The sequence below is a fragment of the Mobula birostris genome, chromosome 24 (genome assembly GCF_030028105.1).
Source record: "Mobula birostris isolate sMobBir1 chromosome 24, sMobBir1.hap1, whole genome shotgun sequence".
Lineage (NCBI taxonomy): Eukaryota > Metazoa > Chordata > Chondrichthyes > Myliobatiformes > Myliobatidae > Mobula > Mobula birostris.
The window spans coordinates 38,637,833-38,665,123 of record NC_092393.1 but is presented as its reverse complement, the minus strand read 5'-3'; the positions used below and the strand labels follow the sequence as shown (position 1 = coordinate 38,665,123).

The following is a 27,291-nucleotide window of genomic DNA, read 5'->3' as shown; positions in this document are numbered from 1 at the left end:
CAGCATCTCTAGGAAGAGGTACAGTCGACGTTTCAGGCCGAGACCCTTCGTCAGGACTAACTGAAGAAAGAGCTAGTAAGAGGTTTAAAAGTGAGAGGGGGAGGGGGAGATCCAAAATGACAGGAGAAGACAGGAGGAGGAGAGATGGAGCCAAGAGCTGGACAGGTGATTGGCAAAAGGGGTATGAGAGGATCATGGGACAGGAGGCCCAGGGAGAAGGAAAAGGGGGGGGGGAAGCCCAGAGGATGGGTAAGGGGTATAGTCAAAAGAGAGAAAAAAGAGAGAGAGAGAGAGAAAGAATGTGTATATAAATAACGGATGGGGTACGAGGGGGAGGTGGAGCATTAGCGGAAGTTAGAGAAGTCAGTGTTCATGCCATCAGGTTGGAGGCTACCCAGATGGAATATAAGGTGTTGTTCCTCCAGCCTGAGTGTGGCTTCATCTTTACAGTAGAGGAGGCTGTGGATAGATATATCAGAATGGGAATGGGATGTGGAATTAAAATGTGTGGCCACTGGGAGATCTTGCTTTCTCTGGCAGACAGAGCGTAGGTGTTCAGCAAAACGATCTCCCAGTCTGCGTCGGGTCTCACCAATATATAGAAGGCCACATCAGGAGCACCGGGTGCAGTATATCACCCCAGCCGACTCATAGGTGAAGTGTCGCCTCACCTGGAAGGACTGTCTGGGGCCCTGAATGGTGGTAAGGGTATGTGTAGCACTTGTTCCGCTTACAAGGATGTGTGCCAGGAGGGAGATCAGTTGGGAGGGATGGGGGGGACGAGTGGACAAGGGAGTCACGTAGGGAGCAATCCTTGCGGAAAGCAGAGAAGCGGGGGGAGGGAAAGATGTGCTTAGTGGTGGGATCCCCTTGGAGGTGGCGGAAGTTACGGAGAATAATATGTTGGACCCGGAGGCTGGTGCACTTTAGTTTTCTAAAATTGGGCATTCTAAACAGTTCTACATAGCTCAAGGTATATACAATCCTCGGCTAATTTAACCTATAATTATTAGAAGAGTCAAAGAACTAATTACCTTAAAACTGAACACATATAACAGATCCATCAACATCTCACTAAAAGGGGTAATTAACCTTTTGGGTGTGGATGTTATGTCACAAGTGGAAGTTGGACTAAGTTAAAGAGAACAAGTGGTAGAAGCTAAGATACCTGGAGTATTGGTCTTTCCTCAGTAGAGGGTTCTTCGCTTGCAGCGTTTCCTCAAATGTTTGAGTCCAATGATAAAAAGGCAGTTAAAGAACAGAAAGTGCACAAATAGTGCAAGAAAACAATGTGAATAATTGGAAAATATACATTAGAAAAGTCAAAATATCAAATTAAGGAAAGTGGAATTAAAGAAAATAACAGGAGAATATAGCAGAATCCTGATGTCAGGGCTGGCCAAGACAGAGGAAGTACACTAGGGGAAATTACCAAAGGATCATCAAGGCATGAAGCTAACAATTTGAAATGGGTGTCTATTATTAAAAAAAGACTGGTTCTAATATTCACTCAAATTATTTCACATGGAATTTGTCATTAATATCTCTGAAGATCCGAAAAATTCTAGAAGGGCCTTTCATTCATTTTCAGCACTGTGTTTCTATAGATTTCGCATGCGCCAGGTCAACATTGTCGGAATAAGTCTGCCAAGTCAGTTGTCACGCAAAATCCAGACCCTCCAGGCACCACCTGACATGGCTCCTGCCAATGTCACCCTGCGCACAGCAAGTGAGACAAGTCTCTGGCTCCGTTGGGTGGTATGTAACAGACAAGGGCAACCATTCCAAGATTAACTCTCCATTTATCAGTTTTAAATGATAACTTTTAAATTTATCATGTTTAAATGCTTGTAAAGTTTATGAGATCTTGTACTGAAGAACTATGTGAAACTTATTTCAGTGATTGCACCCCCATGCTCCACTCTCTGCCTCAACATCCCTTTTCCATCTGTAGAAAGGGAGAAACCTACACAAGCCTTTGTACCTCTGCAATGCTTTTTCTGACGTCCAGTAATTTCTCCTCCCTGCCTCCTTTTCTTTTTTACCATTCATCATTCTGGTTACACCCTCGACCATTCTCCTATCCACCTGCCCACCTTCTCCCTCTGGTTCTGCCCCTCCTTCGCTTTCTTTTAATTTCCATTGTCCCCTCCTTCCTATTACATTTCTTCTCCTTCAGCCGCTCACCCCTTCCTCCTATCTCCTCCCGGCTTCTTGCTTCATCAGCCCCCTTCCCCCACTCACCCACCTTCCCCCTCACCTGGTCTCATCTGTCACCTGCCAGCTCGTGCCCCTTCCCCTCCCCTCACGTTCTTGTTCTTGTTTCTTCCCCCTTCCTCGTTGAATGGTCTCGGTCTGAAACGCAGGCTGTTTACTCTCTCCACAGGTGCTGCCTGACTTGCTAAATTCCTCCACCACTTTGCATGTGTTACCTTTGCAAGCAAACGGATATGTCACTTAGCATTCAGGATGCATTTCGGGGAAACGAGCGCTGTTTGACAGAGCTCTTAGTGGGTCATTATGCCAATGGAAGTCATTGTTAACATTATTTTCTACCTATAAGTGCTAATGAGGGCTTCATTCAGGATAAATACAGCATTATTTATTCAGCAGTGAACATACAATGAGACAATTAGCAATACAAGTTAAGCTGACCTTGTTATCACATAAAAGTAGCTTTCAGAAACAAAGCAATCGGGGCTACAGCTAGAGGATAAATCAAACAGTGCTTCATCGACTGGGAAGATAAGCCTCATTGTGACTGTTCCTTTCAGAAAAGGAGCTCCAGGCTTTAAATTGCTTTTCCTCTCACAGAACATTTCTTTGTAGCAGAAGAGGCCTTCAGACATGTAGTTCATCATTTAGGACTATCTCTCCTACTCTGGGTCACTTACAGAAAGGAGCGCCACACCTCCTTGGTGTTTGTGATGCCTTTCATCAAAATTCCAGGTTTCCTTCAACTGGAGTCTCTGTTGTTTCAGCTTTGTCTGTCTCCATCTCCCGACACACAAAAGTAATGCTCATTTTCAATACTTCTGATACGTTTCCCTTATCATCATTTTGTGACTTATTTCCAGACGAAAGTCACAGCAAGAGCCTTTTCACAAAACTGCAACAAGTGAACCAAGAATAAAACAAAAACTTTTCTTCCTGCATTCTCATTAGTTGAGCAACATTTACCAGGTCAATGTAAATAGCTTGTATCTTTTTTTTAGTTATCTTCAGCCCTGTCTTTTCATATTGCATTTTCCTAGTTGTCACCTTTTGTATTGATTCATAGGTTCATAGAGTTGGAAGTAGGCCATTCAGCCCAACTTGCCTATGCTGACAGTGCTCATCGACATGAATTCCATTCATCCATGTCACTGTCCAGCAGTATTGTAAACATTGTAATTGTACCTTCCTCTATCCTGTATGGAAACCTTGTCCATCAGATCCGTTTTAAATTTTCCCCCAGTTCTTCATAGAAATCACAAGCTTTCAACCAGCCACCTTTCCTGATAGCATCACTGAGGTTAATGGGAGGCACGTTGATCAATACTGAAGATTCTGTAATTAAGCTTCTATTGTAATTTTCTGCTGCTCTCGACACAGATTTATTGTGCAAATCAAAAATAATGAGAGGTTTTGTGAAGTGCTGACCAAGAGTAAAATTTCTTCCAATTGTTCGGCCTCCAATTAAATTAGTCAGAATTGTATTAACATTCCTTAAGACAGATTTTTGCATTTCTGAATGGTCGTGTGCAATTAGCTGGTTGGCCAAGGTTCAAATTATGTACTGTACTCTCATTGGCTGATCGCCAATGATGTATGCACCCTCATTAGCCAAATATTTTTTCAGTGAATATATTCCCCTCACCACAGGTTAATAAGAGAGCTATACAGATCTGCACTTGGTGTGATAATGCTAAGTGGTGTACCTGGTATCTACTTGACATTGCCAGCACTGATCGAGGATGTCTGTTATAGCAGTGTACCAGACTAGGGGGCCACTTGAGTGGCACCAAGGCCATTGATTTTAAACAATGTAATTGAACACCATGTAATGCATTGTATATGAATATAAGACAGTAAATATCTTTTTTATTATGAATAAAATGTGTTTTGGGTACAAAATGTGCTCTGAACATTTGGGGCTTTGCCTGATGCTTAGCTGAATGGCACTATTTGTGCTGCAGAATGGTTTCACCACACAAAAAATAAGTGGACATGAGAGCAGAACAAAAATACAACGACCTGCCTTCTGACTCTGTCTTAATCAAGATCAAAGTTAATTCTTATGTGGATTTACGGAAATCCGGCATGCCCCTCTATTCACAACTAGCTTGGAAGGTTTTAAATCTTCATTTTGAAGCTTTTCACATACCGAGCTTGCTGCAGCTTTAATTTTGTAAATCTTAAATTTGTAATCTTGAAAGAAGATTAAAGCAACCACAGAATGTTAATCTAATCAACAAAGGAAAGCAAATGGGTAAAGTGGTGTGCCCCAACCTGGAAAATGCCAGGGATTCTTACCTGTTATTGTACAGAGAATGTGGTTATGTACAAATCCAAGTATAATTAGTCAAAAATAAATAAATGCTGGTGGTGTCAATTAAATAATTTACACCTTATGCTTTTAAATTTGCTCAATTTCCAGTCTCTTGCAGTCTATGTCAGATTGTTTTAATATAGTGTGAAATATGAGAGCCATCTGAACTTTTCTTGTAATTAGTACTAGGAGCATCAACACAAAGGCTGCAATCATTTGGTGAAAGGTCTGTGAGAAAGCTCATTTAGTTTTGTTTCTTTAAGTTAGGCATATACAAAAGGGCCAACTGAAACTTGAAAAAAACTTGAAGGGATAAGAAAGATGCAGTCAAAATGTCTCTTTACTTTTTCCCCAGCCACTGCCGGAATCCGAGTACAATGGCAATCAGGAATCAGTTGGATACAAAATAAAATACGGGAAGTCAGATGGAAATGGATCCACACTCACACACATTATCCATGACCGAATTGAGCGGGAGTTTACTATCGAAGATCTCGAAGAGTGGACTGAATACAGGGTGCAAGTGCAAGCATTCAATGCTATAGGCTCAGGACCATGGAGTAAAGAAGTCAAGGGTCGCACGAGAGAATCTGGTAAGTTGCTTTCAAGTTTGTGCACTACAGGGAGCCTTCTATCAATTCCCATAGCTATCTTAACTTCTATGTCTGGCAGATTCCAACGTGAAGGAGGAGATATTTGTAACACCTCACAGATTGCTGTCCAGTGTCAGCTAACTCAATAAGGCTTCATATTCAATGAGTGATGATTATATCAATTCACCCTTTCTTAAGAGAGCTTTATGATTCCCTTGCACAGTACTTTATAGATGAGCAAAATGAATCAGTCCTACACCTAAATGGAAAAAGATTCTGCACCCTCAGCATTGAGCTTATACTTGGCCATGGGCTACGAATTCATGATGGTTTCATCTTGTAACAGTGATGTATGGAAGCTCTATTTGAATTACCAAAGCACACTCAAGTGTAGTCACTGGGCAGCGTGCTACACACTGATGGTAGTATGACTCATGATTTCAGTGTGCAGCCCTTACACAGCATGCATACACAGAAGCCTTACTGCAATGTGAAGTCCATTGGAGTCAACATTTGGCATTCAAAGCAGTGTTTCTGTTGCACAGCGTAATTCTTTACACACTTTTATTACAACTGTCTAAGCTTGTATAAGGTCATGGCGAACACGGAGTGTTGGCTGTTGGGCATCGGATGTTAGATACTTGTACAGCCGGGGTTGATCTCATGTTAGCCATCAGATAGGGTTGGTACCAGAGGCATGCACTGAGATGACAATAAACTTCACACTGAGGTGGTCAGGTTCCAATCTCGGTGCAAAGCTCTGTACTAAGTTGGGGGTGGGTGCTATTGTGTCCCTTGTCACTGAAGACAAGCTTGTCAATATTTTCAGCACCTCACTGGGACACAAGAGACTTCAGATGCTGGAACCTGGAGCAACACACAAAATGCTGGGGGAACTCAGTGAGCCAGGCAGCATCTATGAAGAAAAATGGACAGTTGACACTTGAAGACCGTGGTCTCGACCTGAAAAGTTGACTATCTATTTTTCTCCATTGATCCTATCTGATCTCATAAGTTCCTCCAGAATGCTTTTGTGGTCTTGTGCATCTAGGTCCTCATCTGTCATCTGCAGCAGAACCCAGCCCACAGCAGGCTGCCAGGTGCATTTCTTCACCCTCTGTGGCTGAAGGCCTGGTGCTCAGTCACGTCGTCTGCAGAGCCATGGTAGGTTTGTCCTTTGACTGATTAAGCCTCTACATTTCAGAGTTTATAAGGGTACAAAATTCTTAAGGGGCATGCAGGGAAGCCACAGAATTGATGGTTACCCTGCTGGGATATCTAGAACTATAGAGTTGACCTTTCACGGCAGAGGTGAGTTCTTCACTCAGAGTGTACCACTGAAATTCTATACTCAGGTGGGTTGTAGAGGTATAGTCGCTCCGTTTACTGAAGACCAAGAGCAGTAAATTTTTGGATAATAAGGGAATTGGTTAGTGCAGGAAAATGTTACTGAGGTAAAAGATGGACCATGATGGAGCAGGTAAGTGGGGTCAAATAACCAACTTCTTCTCTTATTTCTCATATTCTTAAGAAAGGTGAGACTGACTTCCTTGTCTGTGCCAATTCTGCAACACAAACAAAAAGGTGCTATGAACAGTTCTGGAAGTAATTGAGGATTTCCAGCATCTGCAGTCAGTTGGTTTTGTACCTTATTTTTTCATATGACAGTCATGCCAAGGTAAAATAATCAGATTCCAAAATAAGAGTAGAAACTAAGTACAATTAAATATTTAAAGCAACTGAGCAATATATTAACTGAATGTAAAAAAAAGTAATGAAATAGAATTTAATTAATTTGAAGTTAATAAACCTAGAAAAAGAACCTGAATTCTAACTTTCTGTGACTTCATTAGTTATTTCAGATTTCATTTTTGTGCAGTGTTATATTGTCATGTGGAAACCTATGCTGTGATTATTCACTGGTGGATTTGCTAGGTTCTTGACTAATCCTTGGAATGGGTTGGGTTTGTATCCACTAGTGGTTAGAAGGACGAGAGGTGACCTGATTGAAATATATAAAATTCTTAGGGGTATTATCAGGCTTGATGTGGAGAGGATATTCCCCTCCAGTGGGATTGTCTAGAACAAGTGGCCACTGTTTAAAAATAAGTGGTTACACAGATAAGAGAGAATTGAGAATTCTTTTTGTCAGAAGGTTATGAGCCTTCAGACTCTTTTTCCTCAAAGGACAGTGGAAAAAAAAGTCTTTGAATATTTTTAAGGCAGAGCTGGAGTCTTAATGATCAAAGGGTGAATGGTTACAGTGGGTGGACAGGAATGCGGAATGATTTGCAGTCAGATCAACGTTAAAAGGCAAAACAAGCTCGAGGGACCAAGTGAGCTGCTTTTATGTCCTGATTTATGAACATCTGTCCAAAAACTAGAACACCTGACATCCTCATGATGGGAAGCCAATGATATTTTCATTGGATACTGATCCTTCTCAGCGTATCAACTGACACTCAAAAACTCATCATGATTTTAACACACAATGTACTGACATGCTTTTGAAGTTAAATGTCAATTGCATCTGTCACTATTTTTTAAACAAGACCTTTGTTCCACATAAAATGACACACAAAAAAGCCTTCTCGGTACATTTGTTTAAATTAAGTTAACCTGATTTGAACTTAAACATTTAGTCATAATGAATATTTTTTCTCAAGAAGCAGAAACGCAGCACTGGTGAAACACAGAAACACATTGAGGGCAGCTTATAAAACTTCTAAATATACTTCTTCCGAACTACTCTCACTGCAATCTGCAGTCTGTAATTTCCCTTTAAGTAACGTACCTTTGAACCATCTGAATGAACTAGTAATTTCATGATCTTCTGAAGGACAGCAGAATTAACTCTCAAGCATGCTGGCATAACCTGTTAAGCAGACAAAGGTACATTGCAATGGTCAAAAGAAAGGAAGGAGGGGAGGACTCAAGCCAGACTAAAAACATCAGGGTATGAAATTTCCTCAACCCAATATTTTGTTAGCAAATGTACATTCGCCAGAAAAGAAGGGTTGAGGACCTTAGGGCAAGATTTCTGTATCAGATGGAAATGAGGAATTGCAGCGTTCTGTGTTTCACGGAGATGTGGCTCACACAAGTCACACTAGATATGTCAGTAAGACCCGGGGACTCATCGATACACCGGAGGGACTGGACCGCTGATTCGGAGGAGGCAAAAGGTGGGGTGTCTGTGTTTCGTGATAAACTCTTTGTGGTGCTTGGACTTAGCAGCCTGACTGCACTCTTGTTCCCTCAACCTGGAACATCTGGTGATTAACTGCCAACCATTTTACTTACCAAGAGAGTTCTCCTCCGTGATCCATACCGCCAAAGCCAGTGTTAAGCAAGCAATAGAGGTACTGAGTGTAGCAATTAGCAACCTACCCCGATGTCTTTCCAGTCATTGGTTGGGACTTCCAATGGGTTTGTTTGAAAAATTTTCTGCCTATTTATCATCAACATATCACCTACAGTACAAGGCGTCCCAACACACTCGACCACTGTTACACTACGATTAGGAATGCCTATTGTTCAATCCATGGACTGCATTTTGGAAAATCCAATCATCTGGCTGCCTTCCTTCCACCAGCATACAAGCAGAGGCTAAAGAGCAAGCCTCTGGAGGTAATACAACCAAGAGGTATTTGCAGAAGGCAGAGGAGTGGCTACGGAATTGCCTCAAGTTGGTGGGCTGGCCCGTGTTCAAGGACTTATCAGAGCATCTGAACAAATATGCCACAGTTTATCAAAACAGTCGTAGGTAAGTGTATCCCCACAAAGGCATTCAGTCTTTCCCATTCAGAAGCCCTGGACGAACTATGTGATCCGCAGTTTGCTGAGGGCCAGATCAGTGGCACTTAGGACTGACAACCAAGTAAAATACAAGAGGTCCAGGTATGACCTCCAGAAAGCCATCTCTCATGTAAAGTGGCAATTCCGGACCAAACTTGAATCACTGAAGAATGCTGAACAGCTGTGCAGGACTTGAATACTACCATGTCCTTAAAAACCGAAACCAAGCACCATTGGTGACAAACAACGAGGTTTCACTCCCAGATGAGCTTTTATACTTGGTTTGACCATCAAAACATAGAGGCACTTTCATGAACTCCCACAGCCCCCCAATGACCCTGTAATTTCAGTCTCTGAGGTCAACATCCTTCAGGAGGGTGAACCCCAGGAAAGCATACAGCCCAGATGGGATACCTGGCCGAGTACTAAAGACCTGTCCTGATCAACTGGCTGGAGTGTTCACTGATACCTTTGACCTCTTGCTTGGGCAGTCTGAGGTACCCACCTGCTTCAAACAGGCTTCAGTTACACCAGTGCCTAAGAAGAATGTGGTAACTTGCCTCAATGACTATTGTCCAGTAGGACTTACATCCACTGTAATAAGGTTGGTAGTGAAATGTATCAACTCCTGACTGAGAAGTGAATTAGATCTACTCCAATTTGCTTAATGTCACAACAGGTCCATAGCAGATGCCATTTCATTGACTCTTCACTCAACCCCGGAACATCTGGACAGTGAAGACGCATAGATCAGGATGCTCTTCATTGACTTCAGCTTGACATTCAATACAATCACCTCCTCAAAGCTAATGAATAACCTTCAAGACCTTGGCCTCTATGCCTCCTTATGCAACTGGATCCTCGGTTTCCTCGGATTAGCAACAATATCTCCTGCACAATCAGCATCAACCTGGTTGCAACACAAGGCTGTGTGCTTAGTTCCCTGCTCTACTTGCTTTACACTTATACCTGTGAGGATAGGCACAGCTCCAACGCCATTTTTAAGTCTGCCGACAACACTGCTGTCATTGGCTGAATCAATGGTGATGATAAAACAGCATATAGGTGGGAGATTGAAAATCTGGCTGAGTGGTGCCAATCAATGTCAGCAAGACCAAGGACCCGATTATTGACTACAGGAGATCCATGAGCTAGCCCTCATAGAGGGATCAGAGGTGGAGCGACTTTAAATTCCTCTCTTTTATCATATCAGAGGATCAGGCCAGGGCCCATCACAAAAGTGCCATTGCAAAGAAGTCGTGACAGTACCTCTCCTTCCTTGGGAGCTTACGAAGATTTAGCATGTCATCTAAAAGTTTGACAAACCTCTATAGATGTGCAGTGGAGCGTATACTGACTGGTTGCATCACAGCCTGGTGTGGAAAGCGTACAAAGAGTAATGGATATAGCCCAGTCCAGCCCAGATCCCTGTTTAATCTGGGGACTACCAGTATGTGGTAAGGCTGGTTAGTATTGATTGCAGCTCACTGAGGAATACCGGCATTTTGTGTTGAACTGCCTACATTTACCTCCATTATGGTGTCTATAATTACAGAGTGAAAATATTCAATGGACTGTGAAGAGTACATTAAAACAAATAAGACTAAATAGCTCTCTCAAACATGGGAAGTTTAAGATTACAAGGTACAGAAATGTAACATTTTGGGGTGTGGATAAAGATTCATCAAGTCAGATAAAATGTCAAGTTAAATCCTTTCTTCTCTGCCAGCTGGTGAATGCAGAGTCGGGAGGCTCTTGGATAGCCACGAGCTTCACTCCCTCAAGTTGCCTTCAAGTTTGTCCTTGAATGGAAAAGCCTACAAAATGTAGCAGACATGGCCCAGTCTATCACAGGTAAAGCCCTCCCCACCCCCGAGCACATCTATATGGAGCACTGTCACAGGAAAGCAGCATCCATTACAAGGACCTCCATCATCCAGGCCATGCTCTTTTCTTGCAACACACATCAAGTTACTGGTGAACGCAGCAGGCCAGTCAGCATCTCTAGGAAGAGGTACAGTTGACGTTTCGGGCCGAGACCCTTCGTCAGGACTAACTGAAGGAAGAGCTAGTAAGAGATTTGAAAGTGGGAGGGGGAGGGGGAGATCCAAAATGATAGGAGAAGACAGGAGGGGGAGGGATGGAGCCAAGAGTGGACAGGTGATTGGCAAAGGGGATATGAGAGGATCATGGGACGAGAGGCCCAGGGAGAAAGGCAAGTGGGGGGAGGGAACCCAGAGGATGGACAAGGGGTATAGTCAGAGGGACAGAGGGAGAAAAAGGAGAGTGAGAGAAAGAATGTGTGTATAAAAATAAATAACGGATGGGGTACGAGGGGGAGGTGGGGCATTAGCGGAAGTTAGAGAAGTCAATGTTCATGCCATCAGGTTGGAGGCTACCTAGACGGAATATAAGGTGTTGTTCCTCCAACCTGAGTGTGGCTTCATCTTTACAGTAGAGGAGGCCGTGGATGGACATGTCAGAATGGGAATGGGATGTGGAATTAAAATGTGTGGCCACTGGGAGATCCTGCTTTCTCTGGCAGACAGAGCGTAGATGTTCAGCAAAGCGGTCTCCCAGTCTGCGTCGGGTCTCGCCAATATATAGAAGGCCACATCGGGAGCACCGGCTGCAGTATATCTCTTCCTAACTCTTCCTTCAGTTAGTCCTGACGAAGAGTCTCGGCCTGAAACGTCGACTGTACCTCTTCCTAGAGATGCTGCCTGGCCTGCTGCGTTCACCAGCAACTTTGATGTGTGTTGCTTGAATTTCCAGCATCTGCAGAATTCCTGTTGCTTGCTCTTTTCTTGCTGCTGTCATCAGGAAGAAGGTACAGGATCCTCAGGACTCCCAGCACCAGGTTCAGAAACAGTTATTACTGCTCAACCATCAAACGCTGGAACCAGAGGGGATAACTTCACTCAATTGCACTCACCCTATCACTGAACTGTTCCCACAACCTGTGGACTAACTTTCAAGGACTCTTCATCTCATGTTATCGACACGTTGTTTATTTATTAATTATTATTTATTATTTTTGGATTTGCACAGTTTAATGTCTTCTGCAGATGATGGAAGGTTTGTCCATCTTGTTGTGTGCAGGCTTTCATTGAGCCTGCTGTGTTTCTTTGTGTTTACTGTGAATGCCTGTAAGAAAATGAATCTCAGGGTTATATATTGTGACATGTATGTACTTTGATAATAAATTTACTCTGAACTTTGAACCTCAGATTTGACAATGTATTTTAATGCAATCTGAAAGTTGTGATTGAAGGAGCTAGTCCATGTTGAGTGGGTGTTGTAAGGGAAGGCAGAGACTGCTGGTGAAATTCACTACCAACTGAGCATGTTAGCACAGTGCAGCCTTTGGCTGCTCGAGGGAAAGATATTTAAATGTCAAGACTTAAGATCTGATGTAATGAGCAGTTGTGATCACTGCCATGCTTTATACTTTGGAGACCTGGATTACTCCCAGCAGGCATCTCAAGCACCTGAAAAAAAACCAATAGACTTCACAAATTCACTAAAAAGACGAACAAACCAGTTGGTGTTCTGTGCCAGCCTAATACCTCCAATGTTGAAACCTGGGTTACATCCCTTTGCTTACATTGGACTGGCCACATTGCTTGCATGAGACTTCTACAACACCAGATTTCAAACTATTCCAAGGTCTGTTATGAGAAGGTATTGCCAGGCAGACAGAGTGATGGAAGGAGCAGACCACATGACAAAGTACCCACCTTCCTCCCTCTTCGCCATCTATGGAAGAGTTCCCAGTTCCCATTTGGCATCTTTAACCACTACAGAAGTCACAAATCTAGCATGGAAGTAAACCTTGCTTGATGGCAAGGGATTGCCTGGATTAATTCTACAAATACTTGGGCAGAAAATAACACAGCATGAAGAAAATTATCTGCATCTTCACAATTAGTGAAAACTTGGCACTGAGCAACTAGACTTGTGTGCCAAATTAAATCTTGTCAAACTCAAAATCCAGTTTCAGATACTTTAACCATACCACTGGTCTGTTTACTTCAAGTCATTGCAACCCAAGTTGCATGGCCCATTTGAGAGGCTGTCAAAACTCAGAGTTTTAATAATAAATTGTGTTGGAAAGTTCATAAGAGAAAGAAGTAAATATATACCTGTATTTGGCAAACTAGCTGCCTTGGCTACAGTTCTCCAAGCATTCTTGCAGGATCCTCAACATATCCCCAACTCCTTCAAAGGAATGGCCAGAAGCTTATCAGTGGCTCATGGGGGTGGGGTGCTGATTTTACCAAGCCTTTCATTCAGAAAATTTAGGGAGTCGCTGTGAAGTTATGTCTCAGTCGTCCCTATCTGGAGCAAAAGCTGATAGTCAAGTAGCAAAAGTGAACATATGCACTATCACCTCAGAATGGAGACATTTAAAATAATTTCCAAAGGCTTTGACGGTAATGAAGACCAGGTAGAGAGACTGTGAGCAGTGGAGTGCTCTAGACACTCGGCTGAAATGTGGTGCATCTACATCTGGAATGTTCTTTCTCTCTCTCCCTAAGGAAGAATATACTTGTGACAGGAAATCAGCAAAAATTAATTATTGAGTGCTTGAATGTCATGTTTGTTGTATGAGGAGAGATTAAGCAATCTGTTTCCTCTTGTGTTTCGAGGAATGAGAAGTGATCTCACTGAAATATACAAATTCTTCAGGGGCTCAACGGAGCAGATGGAGAAATGATGTTCCCACTGGTAGAGTGTACAGAACCAGGCGCCCTAGCCTCAAAATAAAGAATCTGTCATCTGGTATAGAGAAGTGAAGAAATCTCTTCACCAAGAGGGTTGTAAATCTTTGGAACTCTGTACCGCAGAGGCTTGTGGAAGCACAATTGTTGAATTTATTTGCAACAGGCATTGATGGATATTTAGATATTAAGGGAATCACGGGAGATGGATTAATACAGAAACTCTCTCTGAGGCAAAACATCAGACCAGATTTTATTGAGTGCTGGAACAGGCACAAGACTGCATCTAGTCTACCTTTATTTTTTTTCTTGTTGTTTTGTGACAATGTGTATTGACCTGAAATATTATTTCTGATTCTCTCCACAGAAGCTGCAAAATCCCATCATCAGAAATAAAAAGGGAAACTTTCCAATTCCTTGCTCCCTGTCAAGGTCCTCTTCCTACCAAAGTGGAGAGTGTACATGCAATTTCAGAACATTTTCTTAACTGTCAGCCCTGGTACAATTTAATTTCTCTGACTTTCCACCCTTTTCCAAACCTTCTCTTTTGACCTTTTCTTCCTCCTCCTTTCTCCTTCCTCTTGAACTTATCTCCAACATTCCACAGCTCTGATGAAAGCTCATTGAGATAATACCCAATAGGTCATTGAGATTAAACCAGTTTTGCTTTTCATAGCCTGACTTGTTGAGTATTTCTAGTATCTTCAATTTAATTTCAGACTTCCAGAATCTGCATATTTTCATTCGTTAGCTATTTGAGTATGTCCAATTGCTAACATGCATCCAAAACCAGATCTTCACTGAAAGGCATGACTGTGCAGTTGCAGTACTTAATTGTCCCACGCGATGGCGCTAAATAGCTCTGCAGAGCAATGGAAATGCTCGCTGGGTAGCTTCACAGTAAAATTTAAAGTCGGAGTTTCAATTTGTTTTACGTCGGCTTTGTAAATATTCAGTCTTTTGAGATTTGTGTAGTTTAATAATATTTTCAGAAATAATCCTTAAAGTTAGCATTACCATTATTAGTAAATGAAAGTCCACTGGTGATTTTACCGTTTGCAAAGAAAGCTCCTCTGTGACCTTTTGAGCGATTTCTGAAACATCGCATTTCATCATGTACTGTATTTGCTGCGCTCCCTGGATCAAATGTACTGTTACCACCAAAGGTCATTCTTTCTGAGGTCACAAAAGGTTCTACACTCCGTGCAGTCTCATCTGCAGCGATTTTCTTAGGGACTCATGTCAGTCATTTTAAATCCTTAGTGCGGCTCAGTTTATAACTCCACCCAGCCAGCTTCCCCGTATGGCATGAGTTGCGGGAAGAGGCCACCGTATAACTATAACTAAATGTCATCTTCTTCACTTTTAATGTGGGAACTGGAGTCCTATTCCTGTTGCCTTGAACTTTACAAGTTAGTCGCCTTAGTCAAATTTGTATGCCTTTTCATTTAAATATAAGGCCGTAGTTTTTCCAGTGGGTTAATTGTGGATTCAGTAGTTAAGTACAATTAATCTTCAGCACTGGAAACAGACTATCCAGAATAAAACAGGGTAACTGTATGAGAATTCATATATCAGAACTCATGTAATTATCAAGGTAATTATATGAGAGCAAGGATACACCGTAGGGATCACTATATAATATTCCCTCAGTAGCTACTTTATTAGCTACCTTCAGAAACTAATAAAATGACCTCTGAGTGAACGTTCCTGGTCTTCTGCTGCTGTAGCCCATCCACTTCAACATTCAACATATTGTGTGTTCAGAGATGCCCTTCTGTACACCACTGTTACAATGCATTTGAGTTACTATTGCCTTTCTGTCAGCTGGAACCAGTCAGGCCATTATTCTCTGCCTCTCTCACTAAAGTTGTTTTCACCCACAGAACTGCCACTCAGCAGATTTTTTTTTTCTTGTTTTCAACACCATACTCTGTAAACTCTAGGGACAGTGGTGTGTGAAATTCCCAGGAGACCAGTGTTTTCTGAGATACTCAAACCACCCTGTCTGGCACCAACTATAATTCCATGGTCAAAGTCACGTAGATCGCATTTCATCCCATGCCGCATTGAAATGCAACTCGTGACTCCGCGAGTCTTACTCATCTCTTCACCGAACTGTGGCTGTGACCTGGAGCTATCAATCATAGTGTGAATTCACTTTTGTGGACTTCAGTTCTGAATGCTATTTGCTTACTTTTATTGTTTGCACGATTTTTTTTCTCTGCAAGTTGGGTGTTTGACGGTCTTCTTTCATTTTAGTGGGTTCTATCGGGTTTCTTTGTAGCTGCCTGTAAGAAGACGAATGTCAAGGTTGTATAACGTATACATACTTTGATAATAAACATATTTTGACTTGACTTTGACCATTCTGATAATCGGTCTGAACAACAACTGAACCTCTTGACCATGTCCGCATGCTTTTATGCATCAAGTTGCTGCTACATGATTGGCTGATTAGATACCTGTATTAACTAGCAGGTGTACCTAATAAAGTGGCCACTGAGTGTATACAATAATATAATGAAGACAAACTAAAATTGCTGCAAAAAAAGTCAGGACTACAGATTGAACATTGTTTTCTAAGTATCTCACAGTCTGCAGAGAGGGAAAAGATAAAGAGGATGGAGAAGCTATACTGTTAGTAGTAACTGTAAGCCATCCTATGGTGGAAGGAAAGTGGAAGAAAGTTGGGGAAATGAGCCCAAAGTGGAATTTCATCATGAGTGTCAGACACAGGCAGGAGGTCAGGTGATGGCTCATTGACCTTGTGCCCCACCATTGAACCCGTCACTGTGTGCAGGGACGGAGCACAAACATCCTGAGCTGAGGCTGAATGCACTTCACACGTCCCCTCTCAGCTTCACACCACAGATGATTGACACATGTGGCATTACTCCATTCATTTGCATGGGGCTGGCAAACTTAATTAAAAAGCCAAGTCCAGGAGAGCCATCTGTTTTTTTTTACACTTTCTGGTTTTAATTCATTTCCAGTCGTTTTAAATATTTATTACATTTTATGTCTTACAAAAATTATTTGAACCATTTTTAAATATCTTTGATTATCAGAGATAATTAAATATAGTTCAAAGGTCTTTCTCAAGACACCATCTGGCATTCGTGCATGGGGCCACAGATCTCTTGCGTAGGGCTAAATTGTCAGTCGTGATGGCCATGGTTGACCATGGCAACCAGGCCTGGAGGTGGATAGGAACCACAGAGATGTAAGTAAAATTTAAAGTAGCTGCAAGTTATAAAGATGATTGTAGGAACTGAGATTGAAGCAGTTGGTATTCAAGGTAAGCATATTCTTAAATTGCAGGGGGTTATTCAGAAAGAGGATTCGTTGGAAATAGATGGCAAAAAAACAAGAAGGCATTTGTTTTTTTCTTTATTCATTGTTTGGGATTGATTGTTGCAGGCAAATCTGGTATTCATTACACATCCCCAATTGCTCTTGAACTATTGGTGCCCCACTGGTGAAGGTTTTCCCACAATGCTGTTGGCAGGAAATTCCAGTGTTAGCAGTCAATGCTGACCAAATCAGGTTTGTGTCATGAAATTCGTTAACCTAGCAGCAGCAGTTCAATGCAATATATAATATAGAAGAAGAAGGGAAAATAAATAAATTTTAAAAATAAGTAAATCAATCACAGTATACATAGAATGAATAGATTTAAAATCGTGCAAAAACAGAAATAATATATATTAAAAAAATTGAGGTAGTGCTCACGGGTTCAATGTTCATTTAGGAATCGGATGGCAGAGGGGAAGAAGCTGTTCCTGAATCGCTGAATGTGTGCCTTCAGGCTTCTGTACCTCCTACCTGATGATAACAGTGAGAAAAGGGCATGCCCTGTGTGCTGGAGGTCCTTAATAATGGATGCTGCCTTTCTGAGACACTGTGCCTTGAAGATGTCCTGGGTACTTAGTAGGCTAGTACCCAAGATGAGCCGACTAAATTTACGACCCATTGCAGCTTCTTTCGGTCCTGTGCAATCGTCCCCCCATACCAGACAGTGATGCAGACTGTCAGAATGCTCTGTACGGTACATCTACAGAAGTTTGTTTTTGTTGACATACCAAATTGGCATACCGATGAAGAAGTGGCAATTTATTTTGAAGCTATGTTAACGTGTGACTTGGAAGGATTCAGAAGGAGGTAGGGTTTGTGCTCTTATGTCTGAAACCCTTGTTCCTAGACCCAGGGATGACAGGTTCAGGAGATGCAGCTGAGGAAAGTAACTGTGACGATTGGTAACTAAACGAGCCTTCACTGGGAAACAAGCTAATGTTGCATCCTTTCAACTTACTGGAAGACTATTTCAGTAATTCACTAAATCTTTTGCTTTATAAATACTTGCAATCCCCTTATATTTAACTGTAAATTGAAGGTTTCTTTGGGAAGTACACTAACAAAAGAACTGGGCATGCATTTTTCAAAATGATCTGAAACCATCAAATCAAGAGCTTGAGCATAACACTGACAATATCAAATCATTATCAAATACTCTTACTGAATGTTTCCCTTGAGAGCAATAATTCTACTGAAAGGGGATGGATCAGAGCAGGGAACATAATGGGATTGACCCCTGCATCGATCAATGAGGTAACATTGTTAATTATCTTTTCCTTTCCCCCAAATGACTCATTTTATTCACCCCGACCTGTCACTTACACATGAAATGATTTGATTCCTTTTTTGAGAGGCAAAAACACGTTAGAAATAATTAAACCAAATTCAGTAAACAAAAATTGGAGAACATTACTACTGGTAAATGAAAATGAAAAATTCAAAACTGGTCCATCAGAAGAGAAATAGCGGTTGCTATTGATCAATCGATCAGCTTACAAACACAAAGAAAATATAATTTGTTCCTACCCACGCTCACTACTGCTCCTCCAACCTACCCATCACCACAGACCTCACCACTCCATAGTCCATCTCCTTGATAGGCATTAAGGGCATCACTGGTTCAGACAATTTGTTCCAGACCAGTGATTCAGAATCAGAATCAGGTTTATTATAATCGGCATGTGTCGCAAAATTTGTTAACTTAGCAGCAGCAGTTCAATGCAATACATAATATAGAAGAAGAAAAAAAATAATAATAAATAAGTAAATCAATTACAGTATACATATATTGAATAGGTTAAAAATTGTGCAAAAACAGAAATAATATATATTAAAAAAGTGAGGCCGTGTTCATGGGTTCAATGTCCATTTAGGATACAGATGGCAGAGGGGAGGAAGCTGTTCCTGAATTGCTGAGGGTGTGCCTTCAGGCGTCTGTACCTTCTACCTGATGGTAACTGAGAAAAGGCCATGCCCTGGGTGCAGGAGATTACATGAACCATGAAGACATTTGCTTTCAATATCATGCATATGGAGCAGAGGTACAGGAGCCTGAAGACGCACATTCAATGTTTCAGGAACAGATTTGGCTCCTCCGCCCTCAGATCCTGAACATTCCATGATCGCTACCTCACTATTCCGCTTTCGCACTATTTATTTATTTATTATGACTTCAAGTAATTTTTATGTCTTGACACTGCACTGCTGCCACAAAACAACAAATTGCACAATATATTTCAGTGATGATAAATCTCTTGTGATTTTCTGCTCCAGGCAAGAACCAGTTCAGTTCCCTCTTGAACGTATACAGAGGTTTGCCATCCATCACCAGCTGACGAGTTAGTCCAGATAGTTGATCCTAATTTAAGCTTATTTCCCGCGCTTGGTTCGATTTGTTAAATTGAAATAAGTACTTTGCTTAGCCCTCTGATTACTTTATCGATCTGTAATGACCATGGCTGCTGAAAGAGGGGACTGAAGCTAAAATACTGATTTTCCTTTTCCTTTGCTCACTTGGTTGCTGTATTGTGCACTGAATCTCCAGAATTGAATTCAATTTATGAGTCTTTTAGCGACATTGCCTTTTCTCATGACTCTCTACTGAAATATAGCAGACCTTAGTCACTTATTAGATGGACTGAGGGCAGAAAAAGAAAGAAATATAAGATGTCAGTGCGCTGCACATGTGAGATAGGAAAGGCCAGGAGAACTTCATGAATCTTGGGTAGCAACATCACTGCTTTCAGTAGATTTCCTTTTCATCGCCGTTACCAGAGAAGATCAAGGGATTAACAACGTCATAAGTGAAGCCTACAAATAGGAGACCGATGCACTGGAATAGTTGCGAACTGCAATTCATTATTTCAACAGTAAGGACTGGTGTGCACAAAATGAAGTAAAGAATTGAAGGGGAGATTAAATTAGGATATTTTTTGGGAATGGAGAGAGAAATACAATACTGTATCATTAGAAGAATTTCATGTGATAGAGACATCATGACTGAAGCTGAGAGGGATGAGGACAAGATGTGGACTGGACCGTATCTAATGTTCCGCCATCTAATTTATCACTAAAGAGGAAATAACTGGTCTGTCCTCGCAACATGTGAAGTCAGAACTTCAGATTGGAGTGGTGAAGAGATTTTTGTTGCAACTGCCTAAGGTTTTAGGAGAGGGCAAGGGTACAGATTTTGGCAGATGCTGAAACTTTTCTTTGTCTTTTGTTAAACTGGTGGACATTGTAGCTGAATGTTCGACAATGGAACTCAGAACAAACAAAGACAGTGGCAGGCTCAGTAAAAGTGGTGGAACATGGTTGATGCCAAACATGAGAAAATCTGCAGATGCTGGAAATCCAAAGCAACACACACAAAATGCTGGAGGAACTCACAGGCCAGACAGCATATCTATGGAAAAGAGTGGTTGGTTGACATCCATCTGTCTCGAAGGACAATGGGTGATGATGATCACCGTCACAAGCCTGGGCAGAAGGTATGGAAATCCTCAGATGCCCAGTCATCAGGATCCCTGTATCAGCCTCACTAGTGTAGTCCAAAGGAAAGCTTATGTTTGGCACCAACTTGGCTGCAGGAAGGAAGTTCAATGACGTCCAGCGGCCTTAGGAGCTCCACTCTAGATTTGCTATCTGGATTTACTCCTGTAGCCTTTGTCTCTCCTGAGGCTGCCCAAAGCTGGGGATCTGGTTCACGAGCACCAGGGCATGTCCACACACCAGTGGGTCTGCATGCTACGTGTGCGGAGGCCAGACTTCCTCCTCACCCTCTGTAGTTCAGCCTGAATTTGAAAAGAATTCAGTTTCCGTGTATCGCCAGCGAGGAGGCACTACATGAGGCTTGATGTTGGAGAGGCTGTGGACGGGCAGGAAGAGAGTTACACATTCAGCTCTCCTATTCACAAGACTGCTAGCCAGCAGTTGAGGCTGAAAGTGAGAGTAACAAGCACTATCCACTACGCCACCACACTAGACACATCACAACAACCATTTGACCCTTCAGGATTGGTGAAGGGTCTCAGCCCAAAATATCGAGTCGTTATACTTTTCCATAGGTAGCTGCTTGGCCTGCTGAGTTCCTCCAGCATTTTGTGTGTGTTGAACATGGTCAATGGGTGCATCCACATAAATGGACTCTGATTCCATGTTTGTGGAAATTGTCGGATCCAATGGCAGAAAGTGGAAGACAAGAGGTTGCTGATAGAAACTAATGGATTCAATGCAATGATGATAGGTCAGAAGAGAAGTAATTACTTTGGATGCGAGTGGAACTAGCTGAATTGGGTAATGAAAGAAAGTTGTGAAACGTTGACAATGTTGGAGCATGGGTGAGAAACATATCACATTTGCAGAAGACATTAGTACTGTCTATCATCTGGAGTGAAATTCAGACAATTGTGAAAGAGTACACATTTAGTGACTTTGCAGAGAGAAGGGAGATATGGACATAGTTAAAGAGGTCAAGGGTGTGTGCAGTAATTTTTATGAAAGAGGAATCAAGACCACCGGGAAGTGAATTTGTTAAGATATCAAGTGGATGTAACTAAAATGCTTGAAGTATAATGAACTAAAAAGGGGCTTGATGGTTCAGTACTGCGGCCTCACACTCCCAGCGCCGTTAAACCATAAGATATAGGAACAGAATTAGGACATTAGGGGTAGGCCATTTAGAACAGAGTTGAGGAAAAACTTTTTCACCCAGAGAGTGGTGGATATATGGAATGCTCTGCCCCAGAAGGCTGTGGAGGCCAAGTCTTTGGATGCTTTCGAGAAAGAGATGGATAGAGCTCTTAAACATAGCGGAATCAAAGGTTATGGGGATAAGGCAGAAACTGGATACTGATTGTGGATGATCAGCCATGATCACAGTGAATGGCGGTGCTGGCTCAAAGGGCCGAATGGCCTACTCCTGCACCTATTGTCTATTGTCTATTTGACTCTTCAAGTCTGCACCACCATTTGATTGTGGCTGATTTATTTTCTTTCTCAACCCCATTCTCCTGCCTTCTCCCTGTAACCTTTGACACCCTGACTAATCAAGAACCTATCAACCTCCTCTTTAAATATACACAATGACTTGGCTTCCACAGCCGTCTGTGGCAATAAATTCACCACCCTTTGGCTGAAAAAATTCCTCCTCATCTCTGTTCTAAAGGGACCTCCTTCTATTCTGAGGTATGCTGTCTGGCATTGGAATCTTCCACTGTTGGAAACATCCCCTTTGTGTAGGCTAAGGGTTCCCAACCTTTTTTATGCCATGAAACAATAGCATTAAGCAAGGGGCCTGTGGACCCCTGATCTAGGCCTTTCAATATTTGATATGTTTCAGTGAGATCGTTACCTTATTCTTCTGTGAATACAGGCCCAGAGCCATCAAATACTCCTCAAACATTAACCCTTTCATTCCCAAGATCATCTTCGTAAACCTTCTCAGGTCCCTTCCAATGCTGGCACATTGTTTCTTAGATTTGGGGCCCAAATTTCTTAGATATAGGGCCTGGGTTAAATTTTGAACCCTAGTGCTATCCGTGTACATTTCCCACCTTGACCCTGTGGCTTTCCTCCTATATTCCAAATTTATACTGGTTGAGAAGTTAACTGGGCTTGTGTAACTTGTCTATAGTGTGGATAGGTGTGAGGAGGATCACGGTACGGTTAATGGGCATATGAGGGAGGTTACTAGGAAATGGGTTGGGGAATGGGATTGTTGTGTTTGCTCTGAGAACTGGCACAGACTCAGTGGATTGATCGGTCTTGATATGTCAAGTTGTATATATCAAGTTAAAATGAACACCACTACCTCTTTTACATGCCCCTGAGGAAATCCCAGTGTGGAAAATCAAGAAAAGGACCATAGAAAACTAAGAATGTTTTTTAAACCCATTGATTGCACCACAAAATGACAAGGAATTGGCCTGAAACGTAGAGCCTGATGAAATGGTTCTCAAAACAACAGTAAGAATACAAATCATATAATTCCTTTTACTCAATAAAACATTCCAAGGTGCTTCATTGGGGTACTATTGAATTTTTTAAAAAATTGACACAGGTGCAAAAAGAAATACTTGGGTGAAAGATCAAATGCTTGGTCACAGACCTTGGATCACCTTTAAAGGAATTGAGTTTGAGGAAGGAATCTTGAGAGTTTCGCACCTTGATATCGAGAAGCAAGTGTTGACCAAAAGTGTAAGAGGATCTGACAGTTGGAGGAGATTACAGACATGGTGAGCAGACTGACAGCAAGGCTGTGAATTTTTAAATCTTCAGGCACAGAGGTCATGGGTGAATGAGACTTGGCAGGAGATGGGATTTGGGCAATTTAGTTTGAGAGGAGCTCACCATCGTCTTAGCAACCAATCATATTAAAATTTGGCAGAAGACCAGCACATTTAAATCCTGGTATAATTGCATTTTTGTCTAAATGATGCTATAGAAGTTTGTTAATTACTTAATTAAGGTGCTGCAATAACATACATTATCAATTGAGGATACAAAAATAATCAAGAACAATCTTAATCTAATAGTAACCTGGAGCTATTTCTTTAAAGCCTATATATAGAATTATCCTGGTTCCAGAGTCATTGAAACTTTAATTTCCTAATGGCTGATCTTCTAATGCTTGCAGCCATTAGCATGATTGCATATTCTAAGAAAAGACATGAAGGTAAAGGCTTATAATGGGTGTTATTAAGTGCTGAATTACATCTAGATTTACCATGCAGGAATCATTGAATCTCATCGAATTATCGCAGGAAATAATGTTTAAATTAATTGTTATCTATTAAACAGTTCAATGGGCCTTATGGTTTCTTTAGGACAATTCCTGCTACCAGTGTGTTTAGTACTTTTATGGTCACACTAAGATGGAGTCAGAGATGAACCAATTATTGTGTCAATACACTGAGCCTCAAACATAGTAAAATGTCAGTGAAGCTTCTGCCTGTGAGTCTCATGGAGAAGTAAAATCCAAGTCTTGATCACTGGTCTGTCCTATGTTCAAGAAGGGAATATTGACATTTGTTTCCTGTGCTGATGGATACACCAGGTCTCTTTCTAGAAGTATGCATATGTTTTTGTTGTTGAATGGCAGGAGTATTACAGGTACTATCCTTCTTGGTCAGATTTCCCTCCAGTACTTGCTGACCTGCTTCTCAGTTGAATGAAAGCCAGTTGGACAAGGTACTGGGCGGCATCTGCTTGCAATAAAATCAAACTTTAATAATCTGATAACAACTCATCGTCCACCAATATTTTTCACAGTGTCACTGCAAAACATTTTAATATCTAGCAAATTAAGATGACTCAACTATAGGCAAAAGTGAAGTTACAAGAACTACTGAAGTTCTTAAATCAATATAGTTTAAGTTTCAAATAACTTTATTCATTTTTAAATTATTACCACACAATTTATACAGGGAATATGGTAAAACACCACACCATGTGATCTTGTTCTCACTTTCCATGTTGACTGTAACTGTTAGATTTTTGGCACAGAATGGAACAGTTCAAAGGCTAGTTTTATGATCATTCTACTATTCTCTTAGCAAATGAAGTTGTTAATATGTAACCAGTTTTCTTGGAACACCATTTGCTTTGAAGTCCAATTCTGTTGAGCCCAAATGAAATCAAGTTCTTTTTTTTGCAGGGTGAAGGGAAGAAATTATAGTCTAAAAGAGCAATCTTGTGCTTTATAGCATTTAGATAGTATAACTTTTCATTTCACGTTATTGTAAAGTAGTAAATTGGCTGTTCAGGACCGCCAATTAATGCCACTGAACACAGTCGTCAGTTGGGTAAAAAAATTACTAATCAGTTGTGTGAAGTCATGAGGAATGGTAAACTAGTGCTGTTGCTGCCTCCTTCTCCTTCACGTGAAAGCCAATTGCTAATCAAGGCAATAATGAACAGTTAATTAAATGTGCTCAACAATATTGATTGGTAACCAAAACTGAAATCAGTATGTGGTAGCTAGTAAACATTGTTAAAATGACTTTCTCCTAATGCAGAATACTTACATCTGAATGATTCCTAGTCTCAACTGAGAGAACTTGAGAATTCCAGTGGTAATATGTTTGTGAAGAAACTTCCAGCCAGGAAAATTCCTCAGTGTTTCCCATTACGGAAGAGTTGCAGAAAACTGCCTAAGTGTCAAGTAACTGCAGATTTCTCAGAAGGTTCTTAGATACTCTACTTTTTAGTAACGTTTAAATTTATTACATTTGTCAAGAGATCTTTCTTTGTCTAAGTCTAGATTCCAAATCAATGCTCTCTGTAGCTTGAGGCTTTTGCATTCTTTTTGTACACTACAAGTTATAAGGTTGCCATCTGGAACAGAGTTTAAAGTATTGGCACAGAATTTGATCTCAACCTTTAAAATGGCTGTTCTCCAGCACTCTGTCTGCAGACTGGAGTCCTGAGTTCCATGTAGGTCAGTAAGGTGTTGATGAGGTTTGTTGAAGCAATCTTCATTCAGTTCATTAATTTTAATTGTTGGCTTATCTACTTCCAGTTCATGTCTATAGCATAGTTACATTAAAAACAAGATGGTAACCGGGGACAGGGTAGGACCACTCGAGGGAAAAGGAGGGAATTCATGTCTAGAACCAGAGGAAGTGGGCAAGGTAATTCACTTTGTTGGTCACCAAGGAGGACATGAGAATAATGAGATCAGGGAGGGGCTTGCTGATATTCTAGACCATGTTGATGTCAAGGAGAAGAGAGGGTCTGGTCTCTTGAAGAGCATTAAGGTGGAGAGGTCCCAGGACCTGATGGGATCTATTTTAGGTTATTGCCAGAGAGGAAATTGTTGGGGCCTTGACAGAGATGTTTGTTTTCTGATTAAACACAAATAAGATCTTAGAGGCCTGGAGTCGAGACAGTGCTGTTCTTCTGGTTAAAAAAGGCAAAAGAGCCAAACCAGAAATTTGTAGCCTTATGTCAGTGGCAGGGAAATTATTGGAGAAGATTTTGAGGAATGGGATCTACTCAGAAATGGAAAAGCATAGATATCTTATGGATAGTCAGTTTGGGTTTGTGCAAGGGAGATCATACCTTACAAAGTCATTTGAGATTTTTGAGGAGATGACAAAGATGATTGATTAGGGTAAGAGCAGTAGATTAGCATACATAGACTTTAATGAAGTCTTCAACAAGATCCCTCATGGTAGGCTGATCCAGTAAATTTTGGTAGATTGGATTAAAAATTAACCTATCCTTAGAAGACAAAGGGCAGTAATGGAAAGGTATTATTCTGACTAGAGCTCTGCAACCAGTGGTGTTCGTCAGGGCTCAGTGTTACGACCTCTGTTGTTTGTGATACGTATAGGTCTATGGCAGACACAATCTCAATGGCTCTTCACATGGCCTTGGATTACCTGGACAGTACAAACACCTATGTCAGGGTGCTGTTCATTGACTATAGCTCAGCGTTTAACACCATCATTCCTACAGTCCTGATCAATAAGTTACAGAACCTCCCTCTGCAATTGGATCCTGGACGTTCTAATCAGAAGATCACAATCTGTGCAGATTGGTAATAATATCTCCTCCTCGCAGATGATCAACACTGGCATGCCTCAGGGATTTGTGAGTAGCCCACCGCTCTACTTTATATCAATGACTGTATGGCTAGGTATAGATGGCTCAAATGCCATCTATAAATTTGTGGATGATACAACGCTGTTGGCAGAATCTCAGATGAACTCGAGAGGGTGTACAGGAGCGAGATATACCAGTTAGTTGAGTGGAGTTTCGGCAACAACCTGGCCCTCAATGTCAGTAAGATCAAAGTGCTGATTATGGACTTCAGAAAGGGTAGGATGAGGGAACAGGAACCAATCCTCATAGAGAGATCAGAAGTGGAGAGAGTGAGCAATATCAAGTTCCTGGGTGTCAAGATCTCTGAGGATCTAACCTGGTCCCAACATATCAATGCAGCTAGAAAGAAGGCAAGACAGTGGCCATATTTCAGTCAGACTCTGAAGAGATTTTTTGCAGAATCAGAATCAGAATCAGGTTTATTATCACCGGCACATGACGTGAAATTTGTTAACTTAATGGCAGCAGTTCAATGCAATATATAATCTAGCAGAGAGAGAATAATAATAATAATAAATAAAATAAAACATAATAAACGAACAAGTAAATCAATTACATATACTGAATAGAGTATTTAAAAAATGTGCAAAAAGAGAAATACTGCATATTAAAAAGTGAGGCAGTGTCCAAAGCTTCAAAGTCCTTTTAGGAATCGGATGGCAGAGGGGAAGAAGCTGTT

General features: G+C 41.3%; 1 protein-coding gene across 5 annotated transcripts in view; it reads left to right on the top strand.

Annotated features, from left to right (window-relative positions):
* LOC140187285 (protein sidekick-2-like) overlaps window positions 1-27,291 on the top strand; it is a 971,472-nt gene that overhangs the window by 726,110 nt on the left and 218,071 nt on the right. For all 5 annotated transcript variants that reach the window (XM_072242443.1, XM_072242442.1, XM_072242441.1 and 2 more), the window contains exons 24-25: window positions 1,608-1,758; window positions 4,887-5,124. In XM_072242443.1, coding sequence (XP_072098544.1) covers window positions 1,608-1,758; window positions 4,887-5,124 — 389 coding nt within the window. The remainder of the gene's footprint in view (window positions 1-1,607; window positions 1,759-4,886; window positions 5,125-27,291) is intronic.